Genomic DNA, 13,291 nt, shown 5'->3' on the forward strand with positions numbered 1-13,291 from the left:
TTAAATTCTCAAAGCTAAATAAAATAACATTGACCTTGAATTTTCTCTGCATCTCGGATGTAGCCTGGGGGCACAAGAACAAGTGTGGATTGGAAATGAGAAGGGTACAGTAACACTGGATCTTTGCTCTGAAGATAATTATGAGGGAGTGTGGGTGAGTTGTTGTCCCTTGAAAGCCAAACAGATATGAGACAAATTGGATGATCTCATTCCCACTCTGCTCCAAGGTGTAAAGGAGCTCACAAATGCGTTGTGGGCTAGAAGCATGGTTTATAGAAAAGGTTCTAGCCCAGCGTAATTGGGCCTCTTGGAAAGATCCACTTTATTCAGATGCTGTAGCTGGATGTCCTGTCCCCTCCCAATAGCAGTTGATCAGTAATTTTCATTTTTCTGCTTCCTCCCCCACCCCACCACTTCTGCTCCACTTGACCACTCAAGTTATGCTGACATACAGATAGGCGTATCTAGGGTTGTATTACACTAAATGCCAGACCGAGAAGCTCCAGTCATCAGGCTTCCTGAGCAGCAACCGGGTGTGAATCCTTCTCTGCCATCATTATGGCAGCAGAATGGGACTGATAATATGTATGTCACAAAATGTTATAAATAAATATGAGCACTCGAATTGAGATATTAAAAAAATGATAGTGTTTTTTAGTCTTTCCTGGGACATGGGTGTCACTGGCAAGGACAGCATTTGTGGCACATCGTTTGAGAAGATGGTGGTGAGTTCCCTTGAACTGCTGTTGTCCGCCTGGTTCAGTTACACCCGCAGTGGTGCTGGGAAGGGAATTCCAGAATTTGAGCCCATGATAATGAAGGAACGAGATATAGTTCCAAGTTGGGATGGTGTATGACTTCTAGGCAGTGGAATTCCTATGCCTCTGCTGTCTATGTCTTTCTAGATGGTGGAGGCAGCGGGTTTGGAAGATGCTGTCAAAGGAGTCTTATTGAGTTACTACAGTGCATCTTGTATACGGTAGGCACTGATACCTCTGTATGTCGGTGGTGGAGGGAGTGAATGTTCAAGGTGGTGGAGGGGGTTCAGGTTGGCCTCTTGCCTTCAGACCTTTGTTTAAAGATATCATAAATGTGTTTGCAGCTTTACAATGAAGAGATATTGGATCTATTTGACAGCACACGTGATCTGGATTCACGGCACAGGAAATCTAACATAAAAATTCACGAAGGTGCCAATGGAACAATTTACACCAGCGGGGTTGTCTCACGTGTTGTTAATTCAGAACAAGAGGTCAGTGCAAAACCAACTGGGCATATTGTAGTTCATGTATTTTTACTGATGGACCATTTTAAAGGTTTATTTTTTAGATCAATCATGACTCTCAATAGTTCAAAACAAATGTGCCTGCCCAGTTCTGGTTCCTGTGTGCTACTTTATCAGCAGCTATTTAGAATGTTGTGATGTATGTGTGTATTGGGGAGGGGGAAGGACAGTGGTAATCATGCTGTGGGAGAGAACAGATAATGGGGTTTCTTCACAGGAGGTTGGCAGCAGTGAATGAATTGCGATCAGCCATGGGATTAATGAAAGTTAGCTTGTCCTGTCAGTAGGAACCAGAACCTTTCATATTCACTCAGTCTTCCTCATGACTCAGATTATTTTTATATTTAACCTATGATACTTGCAGTTCAGCATGGTGAGTTGGAGATGCAAGAGACTTAACAGGGCTGTTCTAAAGCTACAATTGACTGTGTTTATGTATGGGTTGGATGGGTAGATGCTCTATTACATTTTTTGAATAAGATCCAGGGCTGGATTATTCCGCCCCACCCACCACAAGATCACCGCAGGCGAGACCTGGACAATGGAAAAGTCCACTGACGGGCGGGATTCTTCCATCGCCAGGCGGGCACAGCCGGAAAATCCTGCCCATAGGAGTACAATTAGGCCATTTTGCCCATCGAGCCTGCTCCACCATTCGATCATGGCCTTAACTCCACCACTCCTGCCACTTCTTCATACCCCTTCAACCCTTGACCAATTAAAAATCTGACTAACTCCTTCTTAAATTTACTCACTGTCCCAGCATCCACCACACTCGGTTCTATGATGTATCTTGAGACAGAACATCCATATATAGATTAAAACTTTAATGTTTATGTGATAAAATATAATTTTCTTAAATTTTTGATAGTACTGATTTGTATGTCCATGTGAGGAAAATAGATTAGTGTTTAACTATTATTTTTAATAAATGTTTCTTCTGAAAAAATAGATATGTGCACCATAATACATTTTATTAGTTGCTAAATTTGTTAATATCTGTTCTCTTGCACATCATGATTGTCATTATCCTTCCCCCTTCCCATTACACAGACACTTTTTCCCTCCCTGCCAGAAGGCATAGAATTTTGCTGGAGTTTGGTTCCACTGCAGCCAGCATCAAGTAGCTTACTCAAGTGTCCATTCTTCAGTGAGTTTTGCCATATTATTCAACAATGCAAAGCATAGCTGTTGAACCTGACCCTCTGTTCTCCCAATGGCCACAAGTGCACGTTTTCAAGCAGGGGATAGATACTGTACAGAACTGTAGAACTGAAAATTCATATGACTTTTTCATCCCTCCAGACTTTAAAAACGTTCAATGGAATTTTCTGATTTTTTTTTTTCCAAAGTGTTGAGGAAGCCGCTTTAGGTCATCTGCTCGATTCTCCGTCCCCTTGGCCATTCAAATCCCCCGAAATTGGGGGTGGAAACACTCTATTTCTCTCTCTCTCTCTCTCTCTTTCTCTCTCTCTCTCTCTCTCTCTCTTTCCCCCCCCCCCCTCATTCGTAATTACAAAAAAAAATGTAATCATGTATTTGAGGCGTAAAGACTTCATGGAAGCCCACAAGAGGGGTCTCTCGGTGTTCACTGGCCGTAAACCACTCGAGCGAGAGGGCAATACGGCCAGTGGATCACGCCCATGATATTGGCTTATGTATTTATTTTCTGTTTCCTTATACAAATCTATAAGTCAATCTGAAAATAAAATTCACTAAGGATTAGTTGTTCCTGTTGGACTCCCATCTCGTTGGCACTTTTAGCTTTAATAGAACAAATTGCCTTACTGGCGAGCTTAATTTAAAATCTTTTTGAGTCTGCTTTAAATTAGTTGATATTTCAGCTTCGATACTTATTGTGAAGTTCAGATGCCCATTTGAGGAAGATAACTCCAGTGAATTTAAATAATTTGAAGAAAGCAGATAAATGTTTTGAGACCAAAATACCAGAAAAGGCAATTAAAACAGATATTTACCAATAACCTTAGCTTGGCAAAAGTTAATAATTGTAAGAGAGTTAAGTCCGTTATGTATACAATAGAATTTATACAATTATATTGTCATGAATATGACATCTTTTTCGAACTGCAGCGAGCAATTAACAGGACCACCCCTTCCCCTGCGTCTTCCTTTTTTGACAGCCCCAATTGGGAATACCCAGTTAGGTGGTGATTTGCTTTATGCCTTGATTCAAGTTGGCACAAAGCTGGTGAAAGGATTATTACTCCTCTTAACTTTTGTTTTGCAGATGATAAAATGTTTGAAGCTCGGTGCTCTTGCTCGCACCACTGCAAGCACGCAGATGAATGCGGAGAGTTCCCGTTCCCATGCTATATTTACAGTCCACATCTGCCAAATGAGGGTCTGCTCCAGGCAAGATATGGTATGTATCCTGGACACAGTTAGTGCTGAATAGTAATTCCGGTCTAAAATAGAAAGGGGATTTTACAGTTCAATGAAAACCTGCATTATAAAAATGCAGCCTATGAAAGCTATACAGGGCTCCTTCTGCTGGCAAGACTGCTGTGTATAAAATCTCTGAAGTTTAATGATCTGACTGTATTATGAATTTTAAAATAAATGATGACCAACATCAAATGAAAAGGAACATATGGAGCAGATTATTACGCTTGCATTATTTTCGGCAATTTGATCTGCCAGTTACATAGTGGCACCCACTGGGACTGGAGGGCAAGCGGGATGTAAAAAGGAATAATGCGCAGACATCTCTCTTTCCAAATAGGGACAATGGAAAATGAACACCCCAAAGTAGCAATAAACATTGAGATCCCCAAAATCTCTGTTTCACTGAATCCCTTTCATCTGTAATTTAGTATCTCCATTTTATTGGTAGCATTTGTCTTTTCCTGGTTTAATCTTTTTTTGCTCCTTCACATGTACTTTAGCTACCACAACCCAGCATTTAGGTTGAAGCAACTTGTACGAGGATAGCATTAAGCTTTATCACTTAGCTTGTTTCTCAAAACTGCTATGAGATCATGTGAATGTGAAGGATTTGTGAGAAAATGCTATTAATAGGCACAGTAACTATTCAAACAAGAATTTTATCCCATTCTGAGAATATCTGAATAAGCAGAGTGGGCATTGATGAGCATCATGGGCGGGATTCTCCGACCCCCCCGCCGGGTCGGAGAATCGCCCGGGGCCGGCATCAATCCCGCCCCCGCTGTGTCCTGAATTCTCTGCCACCAGAGATTCGGCGGGGGCGGGAATCGCGCCACGCTGGTCGGCGAGCACCCCGTGGCGATTCTCCGGCCCGCGGTGGGCCGAAGTCCCGCCGCTGTCAAGCCTCTCCCGCCGGCGGGAATCAAAACACCTACCTGACCGGTGGGACTGGCGGCGCGGGCGGGCGCCGGGGTCCTGGGGGGGGGGGGGGGGGGGGGGGCGCAGAGTGATCTGGCCCCGGGGGGTGCCGCCATGGTGGCCTGGCCCTCGATCGGGGCCCATTAATCAGCGGGCGGGCCTGGGCCGTGGGGGCACTCTTCTTTTTCTGCCTTTGCCATGGTCTTCACCATGGCGGAGGCGGAAGAGACCCCCTCCCCAGCGCTTGCGCCCGGATGACGACAGCAGCCGCTGACGCTCTGGCGCATGCGCGGACTTACGCTGGCCGGCGAAGTCCTTTCGGCCCGGCTGGCGTGGCGCCAAAGGCCGTTCACGCCAGCCGGCGGAGCGGGAACCACTCTGGCGTGGGCCTAGCCCCTCAATGTGAGGGCTTGGCCCATAAAGGTGCGGAGACTTCTGCACATTTGGGGCGGCCCGACGCTGGAGTGGTTCACGCCACTCCAACACGCCGGGACCCCCCGCCCCGCCGGGTAGGGGAGAATCCCGGCCCATGTCTTTTTATGTTAACTACACTCGGGACATTTTTAAAATCTTGTTCCCTCCAGCGAGTTGGAAATCATTAAGCATCACAATGTTTGCAAATTAATTTAGGTGAGACAGCTCACAGAAACGAAATGAAATAAAACTTCTTTTTAATTGTTGCCTCACTTTATGAAACTCTGCTCTTCTGAAGGTGGTGACTCACGGCGGACCTGTGCTGGGACTGGTAAAATGTTTGTGCTCAATCAAGTGACTGTTTTTCATATACCATGGTTTTTCATACCGTGAGCAGCACGGTAGCACAGTGGTTAGCACAGTTGCTTCACAGCTCTAGGGTGCCAGGTTCGATTCCTAGCTTGGGTCACTGTCTGTGCGGAGTCTACACATCCTCCCCGTGTCTGCGTAGGTTTCTTCCGGGTGCTCCGGTTTCCTCCTACAGTCCAAAGATGTGCAGGTTAGGTGGATTGGCCACGATAAATTACCTTTAGTGTCCAAAAAGGTTGGGTGGGGTTATTGGATTACGGGGATAGGGTGGAAGTGTAGGCTTGGGTAGATGCTCTTTCGAACTCAATGGTCCTCGTTCTGCACTGTAACTTCTACGATTCTCTGTGTCAGCCTAAGCAGTGCGTGCTGAAATATCTGTGACTGTGTGAACAATACAGTCAGATCTAATACAAGAATCAGAAACCGAGGCTGTGGCTGCTTTCTTTTGCATTACTCCAGCACAATATAGGTTGAATTTGCTGCAGTTAGTTGTAACAACACTGCTGCTTCCCTCACCATGAACCGTTATTTTATTGCAGATTTTGGGTCACAAAGTGAAATATTTTGGTTCTGTGGACTTGACACCAAACCAGAACAGTGCATTTACTTTTATAGATCATCAGTGCTCATTTATGCATTCTCTGAGTTGGTTCTCTTTTTATTCAGTATAATCACCCAAATGCCCATGTTTGCCGTTCAGGTCTCTTGCATTTTAAGCAATCTAAGGCCAGTGTTTAAGACTTATTAAATTACAGAGAAACAAAAAGCTCATTATTGGTAAAAATGATCACGAAACTGCGGGATTATCTCAGGAACTCAGCTGATTCATTGCTGTCCTTTGCGGAAGGAAGCTGCTGCTCTTGTCTTTATGTGGCTCCAGTTCCACAATAATATACTTAACTCTTAACTGCTCTCTCAAGTGCCCAGCAAACTACTCAGCTGTACCAAACTGCTACAGAGCCTGCCAAGATTGCAGCACTTAAAGGAGAAGATCTATTACCGCCACTCAATAAAGTGGTAACAATCACAGTAATTGAGCATAAATACATGATGCTTGGGTCCTGACTGATTCTTCTTGGAACTAATATATTTACTTTTGGCATTTATTTTAATTTCATTTTGTCGAAGAAGTGGAACTACACTGAGTGGGGTAAAATTAAATTATTAGCAACTTCTGCCAGTCAGTTGAGTGCAAATTGGAGTAATTATTCCGGGGGCCTGATTCTCCCTCAAAATTTTAAAGTTAATTTGTGACGGGTTTTTCAGGGAGTTTAAGTTCCCCATCATTATTCAATGGCACTAAGGGCGGGATTCTCGGGCCGCGTTCACCTGCCGACGGGAGAATACTTTCCGAGGTCAATGGATTTTTCCATTGTTGGTGTCTCGCCCGTGACATTCTTGTGGGAGAATCCAGCCCTTCGGCACTTTTTTGGGGCCTGGAGAGTTTCTCACCGGTTTAGCCCACACTTTGAATTTTTTTTTAGCACTGGGGAGCTGAACTCCGAGATCGGCCCGCCATTTTGAAAGAGTGCCCTGATCTCTAAATGAGCTTTTGGGTCCCCCACACCCCTACCCATGGGCAATGTCACTCCCCACAGATAGACACTACCCTACACCCCCTCCCCCAGTGCTCCTACTGGCTTGGCAATGCCATCCGGGCACCTTGGCAGTGCCAGAGTGTCAGTGCCAAGGAACCAGCTGGGCAGTGCCAAGGTACCCGTGTTCTGGGGGGAGGGCCAGGGAGCCACCCTTCACTTGTCCTAATCCCCTGGGGTCTCCAGTGGCCTGGGAGACCCCTGGGTGTTTTTGCGCCTGGTCCATGTTTGTTTGGACCATCACTGATCGGTGCCTGGCTTCAGCCCACCTGGGGAAGTTGAAGAATCGAGGGAGGTCGCTGGATCCCGCGCAGTTAGGTCGTAAATAGGTTTACGACCTAGTTCCGTGACCATCATTCGGTCCTGCCCATTTGGGGCGGGGTTCCGACTCCAACGTCAGAGAATCGTGGGAGGCGTGAAGCCTGTTGGGAGGCTCACTGGAGGCCTTTCACGACATTCTCTGGTCACATAGGGCTCAAGCGAGAGCCCAGCACAGCTGGTGATTCGCGCCCCGGGTCTGTATGTCATCTAATAAGTTATACCTTTGCGATTCATGTATCTTAATTTGAATAGAAATGGCCCTCTGATATTCTGTGATTATCTTATATATATATATATATATATATGTTAAAGTGGGTCACAGAATCACAGGAAATATAGTGCAGAAAAGACCCTTGGACCCATTGAGTCTGCACTGACACATGAAAAATATCTGACCTGTATATCCGATCCCATTTTCCAGCACTTGGCACCTGGCCTTGAAAGTTATCATGTGCCAAGTGCCTCATCCAGGTATTTTTTAAAGGATGTGAGACAACCCGTTTCCACCACCCTCTCAGACAGTCCATTCCAGACTGTCACCACCCTCTGGGTAAAAAAAGGTTTTCCCCCCCACCCCCCCTAAACCTTCTTCCTCTCACCTTCAACGTGTGTCCCCTCGTGACTGACCCTTCAACTCAGGGGAACAGCTTCTCCCTATCCACTATGTCCATTGCCCTCATAAACCTGCACACCTCGATCAGGTCGCCCCTCAGTCTTCTCTACTCCAATGAAAGCAACCCAAGCCTATCCAACCTCTCTTCATCACACAAATGTTCGATCCAGCAAAATCCTGGTGAATCCAGAATAATCCAAGAGTCCAAATAATCCACGTTGGCTTTCCACTTTTTTCCTATCTCTGACTCTAATAAAGCTTGATTTTCTCATCTACCCTTCAGGTAAATGGCGAGGTGAATGGAGTGGCACTTGAAACGCAACCAGTGAATGAGTATGAAACACTCATGGCCAAATTCCATTTTGTTGACCTTGCTGGTTCAGAAAGGCTCAAACGCACTGGAGCAACAGGAGAGAGGGCCAAAGAAGGCATTTCTATCAACTGTGGTCTGGTAAGGAGGAAAACAAAACTATTTCACTCCCTCAATAAAATTTACCATTGCATATTCTATCCCAATGCATGCAATGTTTTTGTTATTTCTATGTACATCTGGGTTGTGTTTGAAATCATTATCACAATTAATTCATTCTGATGAAAGACAATGCACTCTCATATGGTTGACTCATTAGGTATTGTTGTGGTTGATACTGGTAGAAATCTAAAATAATATTTGACAATGCAGTGAATGTTGTAATTTCAGATGTATTGTATTATAGGTGTTTGGTGCAGTAAGGGTTAAAAGCCTGGGTTAGAGTGTGTTTGACTGCTGCAGTCATATTTAAAAGAAAAATCCTAGTTTGAAGTGAAGCATATTTTAGGAGCAAGGGGTGCAATTAGCCATCGTAAAAGTTTGGGCTAATGCAGTTTTGTTTTGATTAAGGGGGTTCCCTGGGGAGTTAACTAGTTTTCAGAGTGGTGAAATGATGTCATTGCTGGGTGGAGCAAAGGCATCAGGCTTTTTGAGAAAGCATTTTCAGTTCAGTTCTGTTCTGGATGAAGCTGGAACCACAAGTCAAATTTTGCTCTCTGCAGTTTAGTTAAAAAGGGATTAACAGTTGTTAAAGCAGTGCAGACCTGTTAGAGGACAAGGGGGAAGCTGAAACAAGCCAGTTGAAACAGCTTTTACAGACATACAGCGAAAGTTTCTTCATGGGTCTGACCAGAGTTAGATCTTTTCTGTAAAGCAATGCCAAGAGATCTCTCTTTCTCAAAGAATATTTCTGTAAAGCATGTATTCCTCTGTGCCATTTGTATTTAAGGTGGATTGAGAGCTGAGATAGTTTATTTTCTTGTTGTTTAAGTGGGGGTAAAGATAGCAATTAAGGGTATTGTATTCACTGTATTGAGTAGTATTCTTTAAGGGGTAATTTCCTTCTGTGATGTTAAAGATTTTAATAGTGTACTAGTAATAAAATTTGCTTTAATATAGCATAATCCCTATTTCTTCATGAAATCACTCGTGAATGAAGTGTCCTGTCCTCACAGTCTTACAAAATTAAAATTAAATATTGGGGTTTGAAAGATTCAAGTCATTGTCTCTGTGCCTACTCTATCAAAACCTTTCGTAATTTCAAAGACCCCTTTTGTTATGATCCCAGTTGATGTTATAACTCGATAGGAATATCCCAGAATGGAACCCTGGCTCAAAAGACTGTAACTTTTACTTTTTTTTGAACATGGAGAAACGGAATCACAGGACCACCAATTAGTTTTAGCAAAAGTAAAAAATGTTTTATTAAACATAAAAAATGAATGCCGATATAATACTCCTTTACTCAAATACACACATATTAACACGGATTACAGCGTAATGTATATTTTAAGATACAGTGGTCTCAGTCGCACAAAGTCCCTATGAACACACAGACGGGCTGTGTCAACACACACACTCCCTGTTCTGAACCAAAGTGAATGTCAGTGGATGTCTTCTCAGAATCCCCCAGATGATTCTCATGTGAGAGTTTCAAAAGTCCACTTCCAAAAGCAGGCTTTAAAATATTCTTTCTCAACACTGCTTTCCATCAGTGGTTTGCGTTCTGAAATCCATTTCAGGTTTTCCAAGTTACTCTTTTAAACAAAGCTACCACTCCACTTTTTTGTTTTTGTTTTGTACCACTCCACTTTTAACAACAAATCCAGTATCCAGGATTTTCAACATCCCGTTTAGAATGCATTTGTCTTAACTTCTGCACAAACTGTTCATAATTGCTTTAACTCAATTAAAATGGCATCAAACTTTTGATTTACCTCTAAAGTCTGTTTTCGCCCTTGAATTCTGGTTACTGAAGCTGTCTATTTCACTCACAACATGTTGTCTGCTTCTCCCTATGAATTCTCTTCTGAGCAATACCTTGGTCTCTTAACTTTGGTATTCTTCAGGCATTCTTTCTGTCCCAACGACCCCAAATTAACTGGAGTGTATCTGGTTCTTTGGGAAGCCTGCCTTTTTGCAACTCGCTTGTCCTGTCCAGCTTCTGGCAGAGTTGAGAGATGTTCACTCCCCGGTATATTATCTTCAACTGCAATATATCCAGCTAAATCTAAACACAATAACATCTTGCTGCCCCAGTTACTAAGCAACCACTGCTATTTCTGGAGGCCTGTTTCATCAAATATGTAGGTAAATCTTTGCCTCTGTGTAGTCGGAGACTTTAACTGTCCCAATATCAACTGTGATTCAAACAATAAAGGGGGTACTGAGGGTGAAAAATTCATGCAGTGTTTCCAGGAAAAATGTTTTGGCCAATTAGTGACAAACCCAACAAAAGGAGATGCAATTCTAAACCTAGTCTTGGGGAACGAAGACGGGGAAGTGGGTGAAGTGACCATGTCGGGGATAGGTGATCACAATTCGATTCAGTATTACCATGGAAAAGGACAGAAATAAAGCAGGAGTAAAAATCTTGAACTGGATCAGCAAATTTTGCAAATGAGAAGGGACTTGGCTGAGGTGGACTGGCCAGCAGTGCTAGAGGATAAATCAGTGGAAGACCAGCGGGGAGCACTGGCAAGCGAGATCCTAAATGTGCAAAGTAGACATGTCCCTTACAAGAATAAGAGTGGTACTGCCAAATCTAGACCCCCCCTGGTTGTCTGGAGGAATACAGCAGAAGATCACACAGAAAAAGAAAGCATATGATTGGCACAAAGAACTGAGCACTGCAGATAGCCTAGATGAGTATAAGGAGTGCAGGGAGGAAGTACTGGAGTATTGTGTGCAGTTCTGGTCACCACATGACAGGTAGTAATTGCTTTGGAGAGAGTGCAGAAGAGGTTTATAAGAATATTGCCAGGGCTATTAAAGTGTAGCTACGAAGAGAGATTGCAGTTATTTTCCATGGAACAAAGAAGGCTGAGGGTTGATTTAATTGAGTTGTACAAAATTATGAGGGGAAGAGATAGCGTGTACAAGATGAAATTGTTTCCCTTGGGTGGAGAATTCTAGAACCAGAGGACATAGTTTCAAGTTAAGTTGCAGACGGTGTAAAGGAAACTTGAGGGAAAACTCTTTTACACAGAGGGTAGTGGGGGGGACTGGATTCCACTGCCCAAGTTGGTGGTGGAGGCAGATAACTTAAACTCTTTTTTAAAAAATACCTGGATCTGCACCTTAAGTGTTGTAAACTACAGGGCTATGGACCGGGTGCAGGAAGATGGGATTAGGATGGACACCTGGGTGTCCTTGGGCTGACATGGACAAGGTATGACCTCCTTCTCTGCTGTAACTTTTCTATGATTCTATAGTTTACTCTCCACTCTGTAACCCTCTCTAAATACCATAGAAACACAGTTGGAATTGAAACTAATGTCCACACACATGTTTTTCCAGCATTAACCTAATTGTAGATGTTACCCTTCCAGGCACAGAGACGTTAAATTAAACCCACTTAAAACTATGTCTTATTTCTAAAGTTTGCCAGTACAAATTTAAAAACAGTTTAAAAAGCCAGCACAGAAATATCAGGCTGGATTCTCCGCTGTCGGGATTCACCGTTGCCGATTCATTTGCCGGCTGGTGGGACGGAGAATCCCACTGCCAGAGGGGTGGTGAATCCCACCCATCAAATTTCCATCAAAACGAACCTCGGTTACAAAAATCATCAACGACTGGAAAAGATAGATTATGTTTTTAAAAATAAATGATCTCCAATTTCATGGACTTTTACCTAGACTTCAACACTTGGAACCTCAAGGTCACCATGTCACCATGGAGAAAAACAGTGAACGCTCTATTTTCTCCTTTTTGCTTGAACTTTGATTTGGCTAAGAAAGTAACTACCTGTTTTCTAACATGCAATTCTGCACATGCGTGTTGTGAAGATCAGACATCGGTTTATCTTTTAAAGTATTTTAATATCTTCATCCATGTGGACTTTTAGTTCCATAAAAACTAACCCATGTTTGGTTTCAACTCCAGAAAGCCTAGCTGACGACTTTATTTGCAAATGTATGTCAGTGGTTAAGCACAGGTGATTCAGCAGCCTGGGTAGGGAGCATGTACCCAATGGTCTCCCTACCCATTCTCCAGCACCTCAAACATTAACAGCTGCAGTATGTTGTGAATGTTTTCCAGACATGAGTCTGAAGGACATTATCCCCATCCTCCATATGGTTGGGACCACCCAGCCCGACAGCAGCCACCTCGGCCTGTGCAGGATACCAGCTTAACAGATTCCAGGGATCAGGACATCCCTCTCTCAGTGAAAAAGGACTCCATGATGCCACTGAGCTGGTAAATCCAACGAACAGCTAATGAACCAAAATCAAATCCCGCTGGCAAGGCTCCAGAATTAGGCACATCCCATGTGAGAATGAAGAAAAGAAGGAACTCTCTAGGAGATGTAATCAATCCCTCTGATATTTGGCACATTGCCTTCTGTACATGCAATCACTGTTTTGACAATAAAGAACAATGAAGGGCACTGGATGCAAATTCCTTAGGTGACCCGAATTTACAGGTTTCACTACACCGTGGGGCAAAGACATTGGTATGCAGTCGGCATTACCAATGCCATTGAACCAGCCTGTCACTACTCATAATTAGCTCCATATATGCTTGATCAAAGTGAATCATGGATTTGCAGTGAATTAATACTATATAACTTCAAAAGGAAAATTGTTATCATTCCGCAGTTATTTCCTATAGAAAGCTTGATGTGGGGCCGGATTTTCCGCGCCTGCCACTGCGTGTTTTGTGGCAGCGGCAGGATTTTCTGGTCCCGCCGCTGTCAATGGGGTTTCCCATTTTATGCTCCCCACACCGCTGGGGAACCCACGGCGGGGCTCGCCGTTGGTGGAACCAGAAGATCCTGCCAGCGGAAATGGCTGAAATATTCTGGCCGAAGATTAGGATGTCATGGGGACCTGTTG

General features: G+C 43.8%; 1 protein-coding gene across 3 annotated transcripts in view; it reads left to right on the plus strand.

Moving 5' to 3' along the window:
• kif21b (kinesin family member 21B) overlaps nucleotides 1–13,291 on the plus strand; it is a 220,108-nt gene that overhangs the window by 79,461 nt on the left and 127,356 nt on the right. For all 3 annotated transcript variants that reach the window (XR_005463373.1, XR_005463374.1, XM_038819459.1), the window contains exons 4-6: nucleotides 1,103–1,252; nucleotides 3,534–3,668; nucleotides 8,205–8,372. Coding sequence is in view for 1 of the 3 variants with exons in the window: in XM_038819459.1 (XP_038675387.1) it covers nucleotides 1,103–1,252; nucleotides 3,534–3,668; nucleotides 8,205–8,372 (453 nt within the window). In the remaining 2 variants the exon portion in view is untranslated. The remainder of the gene's footprint in view (nucleotides 1–1,102; nucleotides 1,253–3,533; nucleotides 3,669–8,204; nucleotides 8,373–13,291) is intronic.

The sequence above is a fragment of the Scyliorhinus canicula genome, chromosome 15 (assembly GCF_902713615.1).
Source record: "Scyliorhinus canicula chromosome 15, sScyCan1.1, whole genome shotgun sequence".
NCBI classification, from domain to species: domain Eukaryota; kingdom Metazoa; phylum Chordata; class Chondrichthyes; order Carcharhiniformes; family Scyliorhinidae; genus Scyliorhinus; species Scyliorhinus canicula.